The sequence below is a fragment of the Letharia columbiana genome, assembly GCF_014066305.1.
Source record: "Letharia columbiana isolate WasteWater2 chromosome Unknown Sc0000019_s0, whole genome shotgun sequence".
NCBI classification, from domain to species: domain Eukaryota; kingdom Fungi; phylum Ascomycota; class Lecanoromycetes; order Lecanorales; family Parmeliaceae; genus Letharia; species Letharia columbiana.
The window spans coordinates 383,268-401,164 of record NW_023501060.1 but is presented as its reverse complement, the minus strand read 5'-3'; the positions used below and the strand labels follow the sequence as shown (position 1 = coordinate 401,164).

General features: G+C 49.6%; 7 protein-coding genes across 7 annotated transcripts; 3 read left to right on the top strand and 4 right to left on the bottom strand.

The window, feature by feature from the left end:
• Positions 1-287: 287 nt before the first annotated feature.
• HO173_006517 (uncharacterized protein) lies at positions 288-1,028 on the top strand (the record flags this gene model as incomplete). The annotated part of the gene is made up of 3 exons (XM_037308426.1): positions 288-300; positions 355-567; positions 670-1,028. The coding sequence occupies 3 exons, from the start codon at positions 288-290 to the stop codon at positions 1,026-1,028; spliced, it is 585 nt and encodes a 194-aa protein (XP_037164692.1).
• A 330-nt stretch (positions 1,029-1,358) lies between these two features.
• HO173_006516 (uncharacterized protein) lies at positions 1,359-3,172 on the bottom strand (the record flags this gene model as incomplete). Its single annotated transcript, XM_037308425.1, has 5 exons — positions 1,359-1,676; positions 1,813-1,856; positions 1,926-1,955; positions 2,010-2,892; positions 2,945-3,172. 5 exons carry the CDS (start codon positions 3,170-3,172, stop codon positions 1,359-1,361), a joined length of 1,503 nt encoding a protein of 500 aa, XP_037164691.1.
• Positions 3,173-3,638: 466 nt separating this feature from the next.
• On the top strand, positions 3,639-5,423 carry HO173_006515 (uncharacterized protein; the record flags this gene model as incomplete). Its single annotated transcript, XM_037308424.1, has 2 exons — positions 3,639-3,973; positions 4,025-5,423. 2 exons carry the CDS (start codon positions 3,639-3,641, stop codon positions 5,421-5,423), a joined length of 1,734 nt encoding a protein of 577 aa, XP_037164690.1.
• A 12-nt stretch (positions 5,424-5,435) lies between these two features.
• Positions 5,436-7,110, bottom strand: HO173_006514 (uncharacterized protein; the record flags this gene model as incomplete). Its single annotated transcript, XM_037308423.1, has 2 exons — positions 5,436-5,453; positions 6,175-7,110. The coding sequence occupies 2 exons, from the start codon at positions 7,108-7,110 to the stop codon at positions 5,436-5,438; spliced, it is 954 nt and encodes a 317-aa protein (XP_037164689.1).
• Positions 7,111-8,745: 1,635 nt separating this feature from the next.
• HO173_006513 (uncharacterized protein) lies at positions 8,746-9,273 on the top strand (the record flags this gene model as incomplete). Its single annotated transcript, XM_037308422.1, has 1 exon — positions 8,746-9,273. The coding sequence occupies one exon, from the start codon at positions 8,746-8,748 to the stop codon at positions 9,271-9,273; it is 528 nt and encodes a 175-aa protein (XP_037164688.1).
• A 2,892-nt stretch (positions 9,274-12,165) lies between these two features.
• On the bottom strand, positions 12,166-14,267 carry HO173_006512 (uncharacterized protein; the record flags this gene model as incomplete). Its single annotated transcript, XM_037308421.1, has 2 exons — positions 12,166-13,432; positions 13,483-14,267. 2 exons carry the CDS (start codon positions 14,265-14,267, stop codon positions 12,166-12,168), a joined length of 2,052 nt encoding a protein of 683 aa, XP_037164687.1.
• Positions 14,268-14,568: 301 nt separating this feature from the next.
• Positions 14,569-16,388, bottom strand: HO173_006511 (uncharacterized protein; the record flags this gene model as incomplete). Its single annotated transcript, XM_037308420.1, has 2 exons — positions 14,569-16,147; positions 16,201-16,388. The coding sequence occupies 2 exons, from the start codon at positions 16,386-16,388 to the stop codon at positions 14,569-14,571; spliced, it is 1,767 nt and encodes a 588-aa protein (XP_037164686.1).
• Positions 16,389-17,897: the final 1,509 nt, after the last annotated feature.

Sequence of the window (17,897 nt, the reverse complement as noted above, 5' to 3'; positions counted from 1 at the left end):
AGAAGAGAGGAAATGGATCTGTCTGTCAATCGATCACGTTGTCAACTGATTCGCAGTAGTACGGTTTTCCGTAAACGTTCTAGCTCTAGGGCTCTTTTTTCAGGGCTTCGATGAGATCACGAGCTTTCCGCCAATTCCAAACTTCCAACTTGTCTCTCCTCCCAATTGAGACTATTAAGAAGCCTCAGACACTTCCTCCACACCGTGCTTCCTCACCATCTCATCCCCTCTCTCCAAGACCTAAAACCCTCGTCCCACGCCCACCAACTCCACCACCTTCCACGGTCATGGAAGACCCACGTAAACCAGCCCCATCATCTACAATGCAAACACCCTCAGCTAACCCGAGCACAGAAGCAGAGATACCCCAAGTAATCCACCTCCTCACGCAATCACCGCCCTCCACCCAACGCAAAACCCTCGAGACATACTTCACGCCCTCCGCCTCCTTCACGCACCCTTTCTGCCGCACCGGCAGCTTCGAGGGCAGCAGGTGGTTGATATGGTGCATATACCGCTGGTACAAGATCATGAGTCCGAAGATTGAGATCAGTGTGGACAGCGTTGGTACGTCTTTCCATCACTCTTCCCACAGAGCAAAGTATATGAATAGAGCGTACGCTTTTGTACGATCGGAAAGCAGTGGCTAATGGAATCCGTGGGTAACAGCCTACGATCCGAAAAACCTAATCCTCTACGTCTCCATCCACCAACTCTTCCGCGTCTGGCTCGTCCCCTTCTTCTCCGCGCGCGTCTCCCTCGTCACGGTCTTGCACCTCGTGCCTCGGAAACACTCCTCTCCGACCACGTATCTGATCCAATCGCAAAACGATCTCTACCAAGTCAACGAGTTTGTCAAGTTCGCGAGCCAGTTCGGCATCCTGAGCGTGTTTGTGTATGCGTGGCAGTTGCTCGCGACGCTGTTTTGCGTGCTCGGGGCGGGGCTGTTCTGGCCTGTGAGCTGGGTGGAGCAGAATATGGTGGGCGGGAATGAGCAGAGGAGTTTGGTGGATGTCGTGAAAGGGTGAAGGGTGGAGGGTGCTAGGTTTGGGGACGGAGTAAATACGGGCGTGGGCGATGGAGCGTAAGAGCTTAGGACATAGGTGGTAGAACATTCAGGTGTATGATTACAGGAAAGCGTTGCTTGGTAAAAGATATTACCTCGTTGAGAATAGCAATTTATGCTATATCTCTTTAGATGATTGCTTTCAGGTGCTGATCCTCTGTGATACCATGCTATTATACCTGCCGGTGATTTTCCACGGTGGGAGATCCATAAGCTATGTACGCGGGTCAACAGATGCTATGGATCCCTGTATGCACTCATCTACCTCACGCCTTCATTCTCGTCAAACATTCTATTCATGACGATGCCTCTTCAAACCTAGTCCGTTCCGAATCGAGTCCTCTCTCCTCACAACCCTCAATGGCAACGCGCTCCCAATACCCGAAAGCACAAAGGGGGCCCACTTCCACCGAAAAGGGTTGATCACAATGCAGAACACGAACCAGTACATCAACTCAGAGTAAGTAAAGAAGTCAAGAGCTCCGGTTGGCGCACGGCGCTTGATCGCCTTAGTCATGTCGATCCATGCTTTCATCCATCTCTCTTGTGGCCTGGCAAGCGGATCGACGAGAAACATGAGGAGCAAACGTGTATAGATTCCAATGTGGTACTAGGAATTTTTTTTGGATTTAGCCTTCGTTCTTCAGCGTTAGAGTTGAGGTTCCAGCAGAGCAGTGGAGTGGAAAAGGTTCTTCTGCAATGTCTCCTGCTCAACCAAAAAGAAAGGTTGGATTCGTATAACTTACATTGCCCACAGTGCCAATGGCATTGACATACGTGCAGTTGTTGGCTAGAGGAGATTGCGGTCAGCATTGCTTTCAAGATGTAATACCGAACAGTGCATTGGGACCATGCTTACCACAGATAGACATATGTTCGGGTGGAAAGACTTTGGTGACTCCCCATTAGCATGGCTTCTTAACATTCAATTGTTAGATTTTACCTTGAAGATACCAGTTCGGCGGTGCGTAAGGCTCTTTGAACACTTCATCCGGCAAGAAAGCCAAGCTAGGTCGTGCGAAGCCAGTCGCCATAATAACCATGTCCCCCTCTACGACGCTTTCTCGACCAGGCCCGCCCTTAGGGACTCCTTTCGAGCGGTGATTGAAGCGAATGCCGTTCTCAGTGAAACCAAGAATGTCACCACGAAGCCATTCAGCCTTGCCTGCACGGATCTGGTGGAAGATGTCCGAATTGACCATGGGAGTTTCCGTGAAGAGACCTTCGGACGGGGGCGCAAGGTCGTCTAGATCTCGGTAGAAGAAGATGCGAAGGAGGGACTCGGGAATCCAAGAGAATATCGTTTCCTGACCAAATATGTTGAAGGCTAGGAGTGTGTCGACGAGAGCATTGCGAGGAATGATCCATTTTTCTGAGCGCGCGAGGACGGAGGTCGATTTGGCTCCTGTGTGAACGACGAATTCGAGAGCTTCGACGGCAGATGCCCCGCCTCCGATTATAAGGACCTTCTTGCCTTGTGCTGTTTTTCCATCAAGCCTCGAAGAGTGGTATACTTCGCCCTTGAATTTTTCTTGACCGGGCATATGAGGCATTTTAGGATCACCACAACTTCCCACAGCAGCCATTACCCCGTCGAAGCGGCCATTTGAAGGATCATTGACGATCCAAAGACCTTGTTGGTCTTGGGTGACTGAGGTGACACGGGTATTGAACTTGGTGCGTTCTCGTAGACCGTAGCGTTTCCAGAGTTCGGTGATCTGGGAGACAATTTGTTGACGGTCTGGATAGCCAGCAGTCCATCTGACTGAGGGATGGAAGCGGTACATTATACTGTGGATCTGAAGGCCGGAGGTATTGTTGACTTGCTACGGAACTAGTTAGTGGAGGCAGTACCGCCTTGTGATAGCTTCGACTCACGCTCCAGATACCACCCAAGCTCTTCTCATCTCCAGCCTCGAAGATGGTAACATCGAATCCATGACCAACACAGTGAGAAGCTGAGGAAACACCTGTTAAGCCTGCACCTATAACCGCAATTCTCGGTCTGCTGAGGTGGGCATGAGGTGGGGGAGGAGTTGGCGAGAGGAGCTGATCGAGGAACCATTGAAGGATGGAGTATAGGAATTGAATTGGGTGAAAGGCCATGATCAATAATCAGGATCGCCCTGGACTTCGGGACTGCTTCTAATTGATCAATTTGATCGAGGACACAAAAGTGAAAATGGAGTAGAGTACTTTAAGTATTATTTTCCGTTGATAAGAGATCGTCATTTACGGAACCAACGGCTGTCGGCCCGCTCCTCTTGGCAAGGGTTCTGAAACACTTGGCACTAAAGTCAGGTACCAAAGTACCCGACAAGCCTACAAGGCTACTTTACGTACTCGAGCCGTGTCTTCCTTTGCTCGGGGAAGGATGATTGAATACTTGAGCTTCGGTTCGGCATACTCTAGATAAACGTTTTATTATTCAACTTATAACATGCGACATGGACGGTGGGCTTTGATGTCCAAGCCCACAATTGTTATGTTTTTGTACCCTTGACACACCTTACCCGTGAAGCGTCTAAAGAGTCCTCATATCTGCACTTTGTTCCTTCCAGTGGTTGATAAAATGAGTCCTCCGACTTTGGATCAATTCTTGGGTGAGATTGCAGGAATCATCAAGGAAAAGAACGGCACGCAGCTACAAGAGTATCTGATCTACGAGCCTCCTCTTCCTCCTCTATACAACAAGATCGTCTCGGAAATCAAGCAATTTTACCCTACCAATAGTCAAAAAGCACTCGAGAATAAATGCATCTCGTTCATCCCGGAGTACGACGAAGGTGACGATGGTGGCTCACGGACATCTTTTATCATGTTCATGGTCAAGTACTTCACTTTTCTAAGAGACGTCAATGTAGATAATCTCATCGAGACGCACGACTTGCTCAAAGCTTTACTGAAGTATGTGATTCATTCTTCCTTCATTTGTCCCAATGCTGATTAAATTGACAGCCAGTCTATCCTCGCATTGAGCTCCTCGATAGGTGTTACAGTTTTGCCCACTGTCGTCTCACTGTCACGCACTCTCGCTAGACTCGCGATTGGTCTTGATAAAAGACCCGAGTTGATCGAACACTTGATCAAACGAGAGTCTGTCGTTGAAAACGAAGCTACTGAGAGGGTAACCCTGGTGGAAAGCTCTGCCAATGTGATAAGGGAGGCTTTTAAGAAGTGCCTAAGCGAACGGAGTGGTCCTCCGTCTGGCGTTGACAGCAACGGGAAGCCGGAAGGAAGACGAGTTGGGATCTACTTAATGGCAAATCTTTGCCTGAAGCTTTTCTTTCACTGCCGAAAACTTCGAAGCGCGGAACAGATTTTTGGCAACATCTACCAGCAATCACCCCCATTAGGTCTTTTCCCCGCTGCTCAACGAGTCACCTTCCTTTATTACCTAGGACGTTATCTCTTCGCTAACAATCACTTCTACCGGGCTCAACTCGCTCTTCAAACGGCTTACGATCAGTGCCATGCTCAATGCATTAGTCAGCGCCGTCTCATCTTTATCTATCTCACCACCTCAAATATCATACTCGGCCGGTTTCCATCTTCTCGACTGCTCCAGCGGCCCGAAGCAGCAGGCCTTGCCGAAAAATTCCAGCCAATATGCGCGGCCATTGCCAAAGGCGACCTTGCCTCTTTCCGCAAATACATGGACCTGGACGCCCAACATGCTGAATGGTTCCTTCAAAAACGCATACTTTTGCAGCTTTCGAATCGTTGCGAAGTACTTGTCTGGCGATCCCTAGCACGCCGAACATTTACACTTTCCGGGTCTCAAGGCGCTGTCACCTCCCAAGGCGATGTTACAAGAAAAGCAGCGCCTACGCTTTCGCTTCAGGATATGCTTACGCTAGCTACACTCCTCGAAAAGAGGGTACTCGGTTATGCTGAAGATACTCCAAAATCTAACGGGCTTACGAACGGCCATACTGGCACCCAACGCACTCACACCAATGCGATATTCGTTTTCCCAAAGGCCCAAACACCACCTCCTCAGGAGGCAGACGCAGAACCGCCTTACAGTTATGTCGATCCCGATCTGGCTGATGTCGTCGACCCCGAACCTCCGCTACTACCAAATATGGAAATCATCGAATCCATCGTAGCCTCACTGATCGAGCAAGGCCTTTTACATGGCTTCATCAGCCATGCACAGCATCGGTTCGCAATAACGGGCGTGAAAGACGCACGTCCTGTCCAGGTGGGGTTTCCACGTGTTTGGGATGTGATTAAAGCGAGGGCAAACAAAGAAGTGCCTGGATGGGTAAAGGAGAGAAAAGCGCCTGCTTTTGGACCAGGAATGGTGGTCAACTTGAGTGGAGCGAGACCAGCTGGTGCAGCGCCAGGATAGAAGAAGACCAAGTCACCTCGCCTTGCTTGCCTATTGGGGTGGCGTTGCTGTCAGCTTCTCTTGCTCACGTCTGAAGTAACGGACTGTCTTGAGAGTCGAGCCCTTATACGCCATCGGTTGCCGCACCTACCGCTTTGTCTGATGGAAACCCCCAGAAATGTCTTCCCAGATGCATTTCTTCTTATCGTTTGCATTACCCACAGCCTGCGCTTGGATAATTTACCAAAGACAAAGCACTGGAAGCGGGTGCGACTGTCCTTTTGGCTCTGTACTCCATATGAGGTGGTCGCTGTTCTGCCATCGCCTGTGAATGTGCCAGAAACAATAATCGAGCTAAGCAAGGAAGAAAATTGCATACAGTAGGCTGAAATGGCAGTGTTCGCGGCAGACGGAAGACAAAGTTGTCGTACTACTCGGGTTTGGAATGGACGGTGGGATTGATGGCCAAGCCTCTCCTGCAAATTGAAAGCATAAGGAGACTAAATATGAGGAGGGCCAGGATGGATCGTTATGTTTGATTGCCTCATTCGATGCATTTTAGGAAAAGGAGATGTTTGGTTCACAGACAACTGCGACTCTCACATAAAGTCGCTTGTGTAGCGGCAGAGCCCCGTAACTAGCTATCACACAGAGGCTGCATGCCTACAGAGACGCTTCAATCATGCGTAGGAAAAGAAAATTGTACAGCGTCGTATCATCGCCTTTTCCTCCCGACTCCTTTCTTCACTCTCTTCTCCCATGCTTGCCCTACTCTCCCCTCATCCCCTCCATCCCTCTCCCTTTTCCTCTTCCCACCCCTGCCCTTCAGTCCCTCAAACTCAAAATCGCCCAGCCCACCCGCCAAGTCCTCCCCAAAGCCCTCCCCCCTCCTCCTATCTTTCTTCTTCTTGTCTCCCGGCAACCTAACAAGCCTCGTCTCCTCATACCCCCTCCTCTCCTCATCTCTCTCCTTCTCTCTACCTCTCAACCCACTACCCGTACCAATAGATGGTTCCGCGACGGGTGCGTCATCCATTTCCTCACGGATGAACGCATCGAGCGTGTGCGATTTGCGGGGCTTGACTTCCTTCTTGCGGGACGAAGCATCGGTAGTGGGCAGGGCGGTGGGCGTGATGCGTGGGGGCTTGTACAAACCATCGGAAGCGGACGCACGACCGGCTTTGGTTCCAGAGGGGCGAGCGAAGGCGGATGGATTGGGGCGGTGGGCCAGATCTGGCAGTGCTGGTTGTGGAGCGGATTCGGCATCGGAGTCGCTGGCCGAGGCATCGGATTCGGCTCCGCGCCGTTCCGAAGTCCGAGATGTTTCGACAGCGCTGTTCGCGACTGGTGCGGCGGAGGCTTCGGACGCGGCGAGGAGCAGCTTGTCGAGTTGGTATTTGAGACGGCTTTCGAGCGGGCGAACGCCCTTGTCGATGTATATGCGCAGCTCGACGAGTTTGTGGGTCACGGCGTCGTGCAGGGAGGGTTCGTCCGCTGCATCGGGGGAGGACCGGTTGCGGAGTTTGAGGATTATCAGGAAGACGAGGTTGTGCAGGTAGGAGAGGAGTAGTTCATTCTTGGTGTCGAGGAGGGATATGCCTTCGGCTGGTGGGGCGAGGTTCGTGGTGGAGGGAAGCGAGGGGGGGGCGGAGGCCAAGGAGTCGGTGAGGGTGGTGAGGAGAGCCGGTAAAGTCGGTGGTGCGGCCATGCTTGTATTCTTGGAGAGCTGTGCAATTGTTTGGTGAGGTTTTCAATGGAGGATTTTTGGAATGGCAGTTTTTCCCGGCTTGGCATGAGAAATGTGTGGCCGCTTTAGCGAGTGAGCTAGGTGAGCATGGGTAAAGCGACAAATCAATTTGCTTGAAGATAACCAAGACCGCAGGAAGGAATCGGTCGTGATGCTGCTCGCGGCTGCGCATGTTAAGTACAAGAGGACAAGCTCGAAAATAGTACAAGCTCAGATATCATGCAAGCACAGCAATGATCAAACTTTGGCCCTACAGACTTTTACCCTGCAGTGATCTCTTGACCTGATAATCTTAGGGGCACGGCTGAGGCTAGGCACACTTTTGATGCAGCTCTAAGCGCATTGTTCAGGCAATCCTTCAGGCGGTGCGTTATCCGGTATCTTGGCGCAAGAGTCTTGGTGCCGACCTTCGTAGGATAAAGGAGTATCAGACGTACAGGTAGTTCATGCCGTTTCATATCATCAGTGACTTTTTTCTAACCATAATCGACCTTGCGCGAGTGGTCATGACAGCCACAACTTCATAAGGGTACACCAACAGGACCTCTTCTTCCGCCAAAGCTCTTCGAGGAAGATCGGGACAGCTTCTTGGCTGCCAGCTTTCCTCCAGCTCGCCGCCTTGCTGGATTCCTCTCTGGGCAGCACCTGGTAGGGGCTCCATAGCCTCACGCGAAGTCCGCAGCTAGTCTCGCTCTCTGACGAACCCTGCTTTTGCATTATCTCGAATCGTTCTTGGTAGGACAGAACGAAAATCACACGAAAGTCATTGCAGATGACCTCCATCAATTGATGTATCGGCGAGGAGTTCCCACGGTGGACGAAAAATACTCGAAGCGCGTCACCAAAGCTGCTCGCTACGTCGGTAGTAGCGACGTCTGCTGCGCGTTGGTATCTAGTCTATGGCCATATCCGTGCTGCCAGAGCCATTATCAATTCTTCGGTGATATCTACAGCGACCACGCAAGATGGATCTACCAAGAGGATATCACGGTGCTAGCATTGATCTCACACTTTGTCGATACTCAACGTGTTGTTGATTTCGAGCAGGCGCTGTCCTTCCTTGAACGAGTCGAGGCGGTTTCCGTTTACTAACATTGTAAGATAATGATCTTGCCTTCGATTAATACAGCTCATTGTTGAATCTTAGTTGCAAGACGGGAAGCTCCTTGTATGATGCGAATTTCATAAGAATTCGCCAACATCGGAAAAATCTCGAGCAGGCTTCGAATACGCCTTTCGAAGGCGACTCTTTCATCCCCGAGGCAGGGGCAAGGTTTCTTGCTTCTGTCTGTCTAGACAGGAGTTGCTTGACTGACTGAACTATATATTTGGCTGGAGTTTTGGTTGATAAGACTTCGCTTGCTCTTCATACAGCAACGTTTCTACCCGTATGAGGCCAACTTCGGCCAAAGAGTGACTTGCCTACAACGATTTCTGCGATCCAAAAAATTGAAATGGCTTGAAATTGATATTTTATTGATTGTGGATGACATTCGTGAAAGCTATCAAATCCGAGGAAATCTCTACAATGATTTCTATGAATCCCTAGTCGAAGATGATTGGGAGATCCGAGGTCAGACCCGGCTTAACCAAGCTATGATTGTGAAGCTTCGGGACCGTCAACGAGGGCTACAACTGCTGAATGACGCTCGAGACAGCTATACGAAGGCAAACTCCTATTCTGGTACACTGTACGTTGCTTATCGTCGCGTCCACCTGAGCACCGAAGAATCCGGACAAGACTACTGTAACCTCTCTCGTCTCGCTGAGCCACAAGTTCCGGTCGGCTGGAATGATCACCTTGTTTTTCGAGATTCAAATGAGGTCATGGGCTTCATAGTCAACGATCCCGAGCTATTGGGACTGGAAACTAGAATAGCAGCAGAACAGTTTATGGTGGGGGTTGCTGAGTATCAGGATCAGTTCGTGAGAGAGCAATTTAGGCTCCTTCATGGCCAAGTTGCGAACAGCGACATGATTGGCATGCTCTGGCGATCTCGAAACATCCTCAGGTCGTACCTCAAGAAACACCCGTCTGCGGCAACGCTAAAGCTTCATGCCATCGCGCTCGACAGTCTCGCACGTTTCTATTGTCCTTCAAGTGATTACAACTGGCTAAAGTAAGATCGAAAAGATGCTCATCTGCAGAGCGGCAAAGACCGCCCAATTCAATGCTTTGGATGTGCAAGAAAACTTGCGAGGGCTGGAGCCCGACAGCGATGCAGGCTTTGATGACCGCTTGAGTGTCTTAAAGCTTTGCAAATCGAGCTAAACAGGTTAGTCTCTAAGTACGTTGCTGAAGGCTGGCCGAATCTGCCTGAGGAGAAAAAGGTCCTCATTGATTATAAAGGCAAAATAACCCGAGAATATTCGCCTTCTTCCGAAGGCGGACCCGTCGTACGCAGTTCGGTTGAAGGTGCCACAGACCAAAGCAAGCAAGTTAAACTTTCGGTTACCATGTCATTTGCCTCGACTGTGTAACATATTCTTGCCATTATACAGAGAGGCCCAGCTTTGGAGGCAGAGACAAATCCACTCTACGGATCTGCCCGTCCTTCAACGTTACATTTCGATCGTTTCTGAAATGCTGTATGAAACCTCACTCACCTACCGGGACTACGAATATGTCGGTGGTCAACTTTCGAAAACCTTCGAACCGGGCCAGATAGATCTCATTATCTCCGCATTTATACGATAATTAGAGATCATCGACAAAGATAACCTCCAATATGCCAACTTCGCCAGAAGGCAGAACGTGCTTGGAGTTTCACTCCCGCCTAAGATGGTGGCAAGAATTTGCGCCCTTCAAACGGTACAGCTGACCCTCTTGTCTATAACGGTCGAATTAGGCTCTAGCTGGTCAGATTCGGTCATTGGCCACGGTGATCGACCTATCCCAGATATGACAGCTGCGTTACAGGCTATGGCGGCGCGACATCGGTATGCCGGCGAAACATCAATTTCATGCGCTCATGAAGTGAGCACTGATCCGACAGTGCCTGGCTGAAGGATACGTCGTCAATTATAGCACTTTCAATCGATTGTTGGGAGAATTCGATGACATAATCTCAAAGTAACCTCTGCTTTGCTACTCAAGGTGGTTGCACAGTCTCAGTATTTTACTCGCCTCAAGCAATGACTTGGGTCTATTGGGGTAGAAAGTATGCTAACATTGACGAACTTTTACCAATCTCCATTGGCATTCGTATAAAAGCGCGTAAATGGGTGCGCCACAGTTGGTCTACAGACGAACATCATCAGACATAACCTTACCCCTCAACTTGACCAGAGAGACAAACCTCGCGACTTTGGAGCGCAAGCCTGTCGTTTAGTCAATATCGTCAATCGGTGCAGCTGGGAGCCATGAGAATTTTAAACCTCGTCACTTTAGACTCATCTCAATATCTCATCTTCGTTCATCGATCCATTTGATCAAGAAAGTCATGCATGTCCTTTCCACCCTAGCAATCTACACATCGGGGGTGTACTCCCCCATCCCTTCCAACAAGTCTTCCCACCTGCCATACTCCATTTCCCCCAACTCCTAAAATATTCGGTTTTGCGTCATAAGGCACTCGCGTCAGCTCATCCCCCTCCAATTCTTTGTCTCCAACTCTACACAAAATCCCCTTGCCTGACTTCTCCGCCTGCTTGTCTTAGCAACCCAATTAAGTAAGAATCCAAATTCGTGTTTTCCGGTTTATCTTTCAGCCATTGCAATGCATCCTTAACACTCTGAGCAACAAATGACAAATTGAACGAGGAATGGATGGGTCTTTTGGTGTTCCCTTGATGATGACATGGAGAAGGAGGGAGTGGAAGCTGTGGCGCTGGTGAGGAGGAGTCAAGTCCCGATCAAGGCACAGGCCCAGGCCCGTATCTGTATTTCATGACCCATTTGAGGCGTGGACATGTATCAACACGGGGTGAAGACTTTCGCTTCCCTGATAATGATAATATCAGGTAGTAGCTTCCTTTTGTGGTAAGACGTAACTCTCCTAAACTACTTGAATTCACGCGGGCTTGATCCCCGCAACTCTTACCCGCGTTGCGCGAACGTAAAGCGACGCTTATCCTAGACCTGATGGAAGATGAGGTCGGGGCACATTTCGTACTAACAAGTTGTCAGGTGACCTGGCTAAGCAGGGGTGCACCAGGTGAAGCAATATTCAATCTCGATGATAAGAACTTCCTCGTCAGAGAGACTTTATTATATACTATCTGTCCGAAAGATCTAGAAACGTATACTCGCGTTTCGCCACTATCGGAAGAACAGTGTCCTTTTGACACCATCAGATGGTACACGTGGTAAACTCAGAGTATAGAAAACCCTTAGAGTGTGGGAAGGCCTGATGATATAGAAAGACTGTAAGGTATGGACGAATCTTGAAGACACGAGGAGATCGCACAGAGAGGAGGAGGTCGCAGGAGAAAGTACAGGGAAGCCGCAGGGTAGGCAGCGTCCATGTATCACGACTACAGGTTTCTCGGGAGCGAGAGAATGGGCCAGCGGATAGGTCTGTGGCTGTGGCTATGAATGGTCGAAGTCTTATGGTTATAGAAAGGGTGGAGAAAGCAGTATATAGGAAAGAAGGTGGGCATGGGGAGCAAAGACTAGTCTATACATATTGCGCAAGCGAATCCGCCCCCTGATATCATCGTTACTGTATGGCATTTCCTCCAGAATTGGGTGATTTCCAATTGGTTGATATCCCATGGTCACTTTCCGGTGTTCCACGCAATTGTTGATATCAAGCGGGACAATTACAAAGCAGCCACCGATAGAACATCGTTCCGAGTCAAGGAATCCGCTCCCAACAACACCATAGCAGTAATACAATCCTTGGAAAAGTGGCACCTTCTTTGGTGCGAAGCTCTATAAACCATTGTCTGAGTATAATCGAATTAGTTCTTGACGCCTTTGTCGCCAGAAATGTTGCCCTCGAAGCCCTTCAATAATGGCCTAATCATCAACGAGTCGCTTTGTCCACCGAAAGTGTGGAGACGTCGATCAGATCAGCGCTCAAGCCAGCAGAAGTAGCAGCACGCTGACGAGAACTTTCCATCGCAGTCGCGCCCCGTAACCAATCCGAATTGATCTCGCGCTCTAGTATGGGTGGCAGGTGTTGTTATAAGATTCATAAATCTACTTAAAAGCCTGCACATGGTTGGGATCTCCATGTCATGGTCTGACACGAGAACATTTTTGATGGCGTAGAAAAAAAATGGGTGCCTATAGATGTGGGTATCAGATTCGGCGGAGAGGTTTAAAAGATTTACATATCCCACGCATGCCTTCGCTATGATGCGGTCAAAGCCATGAACCATTTCCAGGTTCTTGCACAAATATTCATGTACAGTTGCGTGAGCCAGTGAGAGTTCCCTGAAACCGGTGAGGAAGTCCACGTGGATTAAGACCAGGCCGCAACACATTGGTACTATATCATCTTCGGGAATCATCGCATTCGGGTCGATGAACGTTGTACTATCTTCAACGGCAAGCGCTTCCCGTAATGCTCCAACAGTGATGGTTTGGCGAAACGTTACTAGCCAGGCAAGAATCTTGAGTGGTTTATCTGACTTTCCAGCTCTGATGCGGTCTAGTGTGATTTTGTAGAAGTCATCCAGTTTGTCGGGTATGGTTTCGAGGGCCCTTCTCATTTCTGTCACTGTGTGTAGTCTTAGGAGCATATCCAATTGGAGAGACACAAGTATAAACATTCCATCTGCCAGCGTGACGAGCTTATCCTGTGCATCGCTGACGAAAACGTTCCATCCAGGACTCTCGCGGATGCCTCGGGAGGCGGTGGTCATCCTGCTCTCGATGAAGACTTTCAAGTCCTCGTCTTGGGCGGAGATTGTACAGCGCAGAGTGTGACCTTCGAGGTTCTCGCTATCGATGGATTGTGGGCGACTAGTGACTAGTACTTTGGTGAAAGTCATCAAAGTCTCGATGACCCTCGCCAGATCGTCTCTACAATCTGAATCAAATTCGTCAAGGGCATCGATAAGCAGCCATACTTTGGAGAACGCCGTCGAAATGTGTTCGAGTATCTCAACATGTTCGTTGAGATCTGGTCTGGTGTTTTCTCTGCGATGACGGTGGTAGATGGAATCTACTTCGACGGGAATAGAGTCAAGCCGTCGGAGGAGTTGATATGAAAAGCTTGCTAAGATCGCTTCGGGTGTCTGCACGTCTGACGTCTGCGAATAATCGCAGTAGAAAGAAGCCACGCCTTCGCCGCCGCCAGCATCAGCTTTGAGCTTATCGACAATGCAGGACCTACTGGTATTAGAAACATAGGTCTCGGTAGTAATGAGGGGTTGCCTTACATCAAAGTAGATTTGCCTGCGCCAGGTTTACCCTGCGCCCACAAGACAGGTGACACATCGTTCTCCCATTTCTTATAGCACTTGTCCTGAAATATCCATTGCCCAGTATTTGGTGATCGCCTCCTCTTGACCGTCTGGTGCTTCGCGCTTGTGTCTGTTGCACCTAGCCATTTCAAGATGTTCTCATCAATCAGAATTTTCACATCCTCTTGTATGGCTAGCGTCATCTCAGGTAGTGGTGTAACAATCGCCAGAATCAGACCGATATTTTCTGCACTCTCCTCTGTGATGGTTGCGGAGCGAAGCGAGTTCTGGAGAATTGTAGAGACATCTCCAGAGGTCTTCAACAGGATTTCACAACCGTCAAGGGTAAGAGCAAATTGGAACGTCTGGGTGTATCCATGAAGGTCTGCCGAAATATTCCGCGTCTCTTGCGTTTTGAATGGCCATTTCAACGCCTTGAACGCTTGGCGAGCCTGCGATCCCTGCGAATGTTTTTTCAAGTCGGCGACGAGAGAGCGGAGTCTTGCTTCGCAGCGAACATTGGCAAGATACAAGGTCGATGTGGTCGTGAATGACTGGGATAGCCTCAACGAGTCCTTCCTGACAAGATCCTCCAATTTGGTGAGGACTTGACCAAGCTGTTGTGTATCGGCAAGGAGCCCTTGAACATCACTTCCAGAGTCAGAGACACCCTGACAGTAGTCGTGCAAGATCTGAGTGAGTTGTATAGTCAGTGATGCAACTCCGACAACAGTCCCCACGATCGTGACAGGGTCGATCATATCTGGCTGACGATATATATATGAGAAGGTGTGTTCTCGAGGTTGATTGATGGATCATTGCTTCTCAGCCTCGCGCAATCCTGCCCCGCACCACGCTTATTTTTAGAAGAACGTGCATTGGCTAGAATCATCCTCATAAGCTCAAAGTCGTGATATCCATGTGTATCTCTTATGTCATAACCAATGGGGGAGTTCTCAGAAAGATGATTTCGATCATGACTGGTGTGCATAATCGTTGCTCATACTGTTGTACGTAGGCTAGGAACATAAAGGTAGGCCTTGAGCATGGGTATTTCGTCCATCAAAGCCTACAGCCGCCCTCATGCCTTAGGCACCATTCCATCTGCACAACCCCAGCGCCAACCCCTCTCATCACAAGCCTCTCCCTCATGTCAGCCAACCTCCTTGTCGTGCTCTCGTCGGGCTTCTTTCCAGGGGCACTCCACATCACCTCTGCCGCCGCCGCCAGCCTTGGCCACAGCATGCCATCCAGATTGACACTGTCCGTAAGCTCGCCCCACAGATGAGCTTCTCCGCCCACGACTAGGTGTCTTTGGCTTTGGGGTATATGAGCTACTGGATTGTACGCATACATGTGCCGCCAGTTTTTGTACGGACCGCAGTAATCTAGATAGGGTGGTTTGACAGGGCTGTCTGGGTTCGCAGACTCCGGGTCTATGAAGGAGCCGTGGCCACAGTCGAGGTACCAATGAGCGTTTGAGCCGAATAAGGTTCTGTATCCTTTGTTCAAAATGGAAGTGAGAGCATTATCGTCGCTGCCTCGCCACGTTTGGATGATGATGTTTTTGGGGAGGGTGAGGTTCCAGTCGATCACCATTTCTTCCCACATGATTACTGTCAGGCAATATGATGTCGCCAGGGAGATAACATGATCGATAAAGGCCTGGACTAGCGGTTGAAGGACTTGATGAGAGGCGGAATTGACCGTCGGGTCTAACATGTACGCATTCAAGTTGAGTTCGTCGCCGCCAAGATGGAACAGGGAACTGTACCGCGCGGTACGGGGAAGTAGATCGGTAAGGAGGGTCTCGATGAAAGGTGGGACCTCGGAAGAGTTGAGTCGTAGTTGGCCAGATGGTGGTTCCAGGGCGTACTCAGACCATGGCACGTCTTTGGCGGTGACGAGGTGTGGGTAAGCAATACCGATAGATGTAGTGTGGCCAGGCAGATCGATCTCGACGAATACTTGCACACCGTAATTCGTACCGTGGCGCTGGACAGCCTCCAAATCTTCTGTATGCCAGATTTGAGATGGACTGTATGCACCCTTGAGAGCTAAATCTGGGAGGGCTGGGATTTCGAGAGGCCACGACTGGGCGTCGGTCGCGTGTATGTGCAGTCGATTGAGCTTGTTGGAGGCCATAGCTTCAATTGTACGCATTACATCTGCGGGTGGGATCCAATTGCGGGAAATGTCCAAATTGAGGCCTCGATGCCCGAACGCTGGTCTGTCCGTAACCGTGAGAGGAGCGTATGGCGTGTAGAAGCCAGCATTTGGAGTGGAATGAGCGAAGAAAAGTTGAGCAAATGTCTCAAGTGCATGTAGTCCACCAGCTGGGGAAGCAATCTTGATCACTGCGCTACCATCCTCAGAGACCTCAATCGCGTATGCCTCGGACTTGTCCAAGCGCTCGGTATCCGCCAAGCCATTGTGCGTGTCTTCTTCAATCGCAAGCTGCTCAATGTACCGCTTTGAGCCATCTGTGGCCGGCTCGAACTGAATGTCTCTCGCATGGAATTTCCCAGGCACGAAGCTATGATTCAGAACGTTGTGCTTCATACGTTCAAATGCCGACTGGAGCAGAGTTTCTGATGAAATCTGGCCCTTTGTTGGCGTGATGCCATTATGAGGAAAGCTGCTGTGTTGGGGTCAGTGCGAAAGATATGACTGGAGTACTGGGAGATTGTTCACAAGATCACTTTTTCCACGGTAGTCCAGAGCCACTCGAGAGGGTGAGACGTGGCCGTTCTACTTGTGTGCACGAGCTGAACATTGGGTGAGAGCCACAAGGTTGACGAGCCATGCTCGAATTGCTTGGGTTGAGGCCATAAGGCGAATGTGGAGGTAACGAGTGCGCAATGCCACAACAAGGAGCGCATGATGGCCGGACGTCGAATGTGTTGGACATTCACGATATTTGTACCACGGGTCTATGATTTAGTAGTAGAGGTTTACCAATTCAAGGTACGCTATGGGGATCGGTACGGTACCCGCAGATCTTAATTACCTGCATTTCTGCCCTGGAAGGCCGGGAACTTCATCTTAGGCTCGTGCCGTTCCCGCCCCCGCATATTTCTAAAATACGCTAGGCTAAGGTGAAGAAATCATATAAGAGTCGACTCTGAGCACTCTGGGATTCTGCCGTGAGCCCATAATTTGTTACAACATCGCGATCTAATCTAGGTAGAGTATGTTCGCTATAATATACAACCATTCGCCCTGGATTGACCCAGCTGGCCTGGGACCTAATCCGTGGGCGATATCATATTAAAGTACGGTGAATCCTCATCAAAGAAAGGGTCTTCAATACAGCCGAGAACATGTCAGCAACTACTCTCTCTCACCATCCATGCTAACCCAACTGAATCAAGGGTTCCTGCTTGCTCGCCTTCACGTCGAGTCCCCAGCCAGTGCGGCTGGCCTTTCTGTCAAACGCGTAATGGAACAGGCTCAGAACTCGTTCTACTACACTAAAAGGTACCTACGATGATGCAATGGAGACAGTCGAACATCAGGAGCCAGACCATAGACGGATCGCACATAAAGCCAGAACGTGGCTTTACAATGCGTTCCAGGCTTTGTCATTGAAAAAGACCTCCAACATGCGCTAGCAGATGGGTCGGGTGATACAGTATTGGATGAAGGCTTGGTATTGGAAGGGCAAACGATTACCCCGTTGCGTGCTGGCTTTTTCGTTGTAGATCAGCGGAGGAACGTTGTGAATTTGGTACACTACAGCACAAAAAGCTATTTGGTTGACAACCGACATGTTCAATTTCTCGAAATCCACGCGAAAATGATGCTAATCTTTGCGACATATCTCTCCTTAGATTCTCTGAAAGGAGTAAGGATCTGTGAAATAGTGTAAGATTATCCTCTAGCGTGCTACGCTGCACAATTCATGGGGGGATCATGCACGCAATAGTCCCGAGGAAAGCTTGGAGCCATCGTTTTTGAACGTGATTTTGCAATCTTCTGTCTCATCCTTATAAGCGAAGACCACTCCTGTCTCTGCTCGATGGTTTGAATCTCAATTCTAGATCAACGTTCTGTCTTTACAGAACAAACTTATATAGAAGTTACAGTATCATAACTCTCAAGGCGCGAGAGGCTTTGTATCATATTCTATCAAATATGAGAACTGCAAGTTGTTTACAAATTCATACACCGACAGCATGGCAAATTACTACTTCATACCCCCCCAGGGGTATGCAAAAGAGTTTGGGGTATGAATTTGTAAGGGGTTGATGTTTCGGGGTATGATTCAGTAATTGGCCCGTGAATTGTCATACCAACGGACATCCACCGTCACCCCCCCGTCAAAACGTTGAAGTGAGCGACAACTGGAACGCAGGCATATGACTGAGGAGTTCCAGGGCCTTGGCATC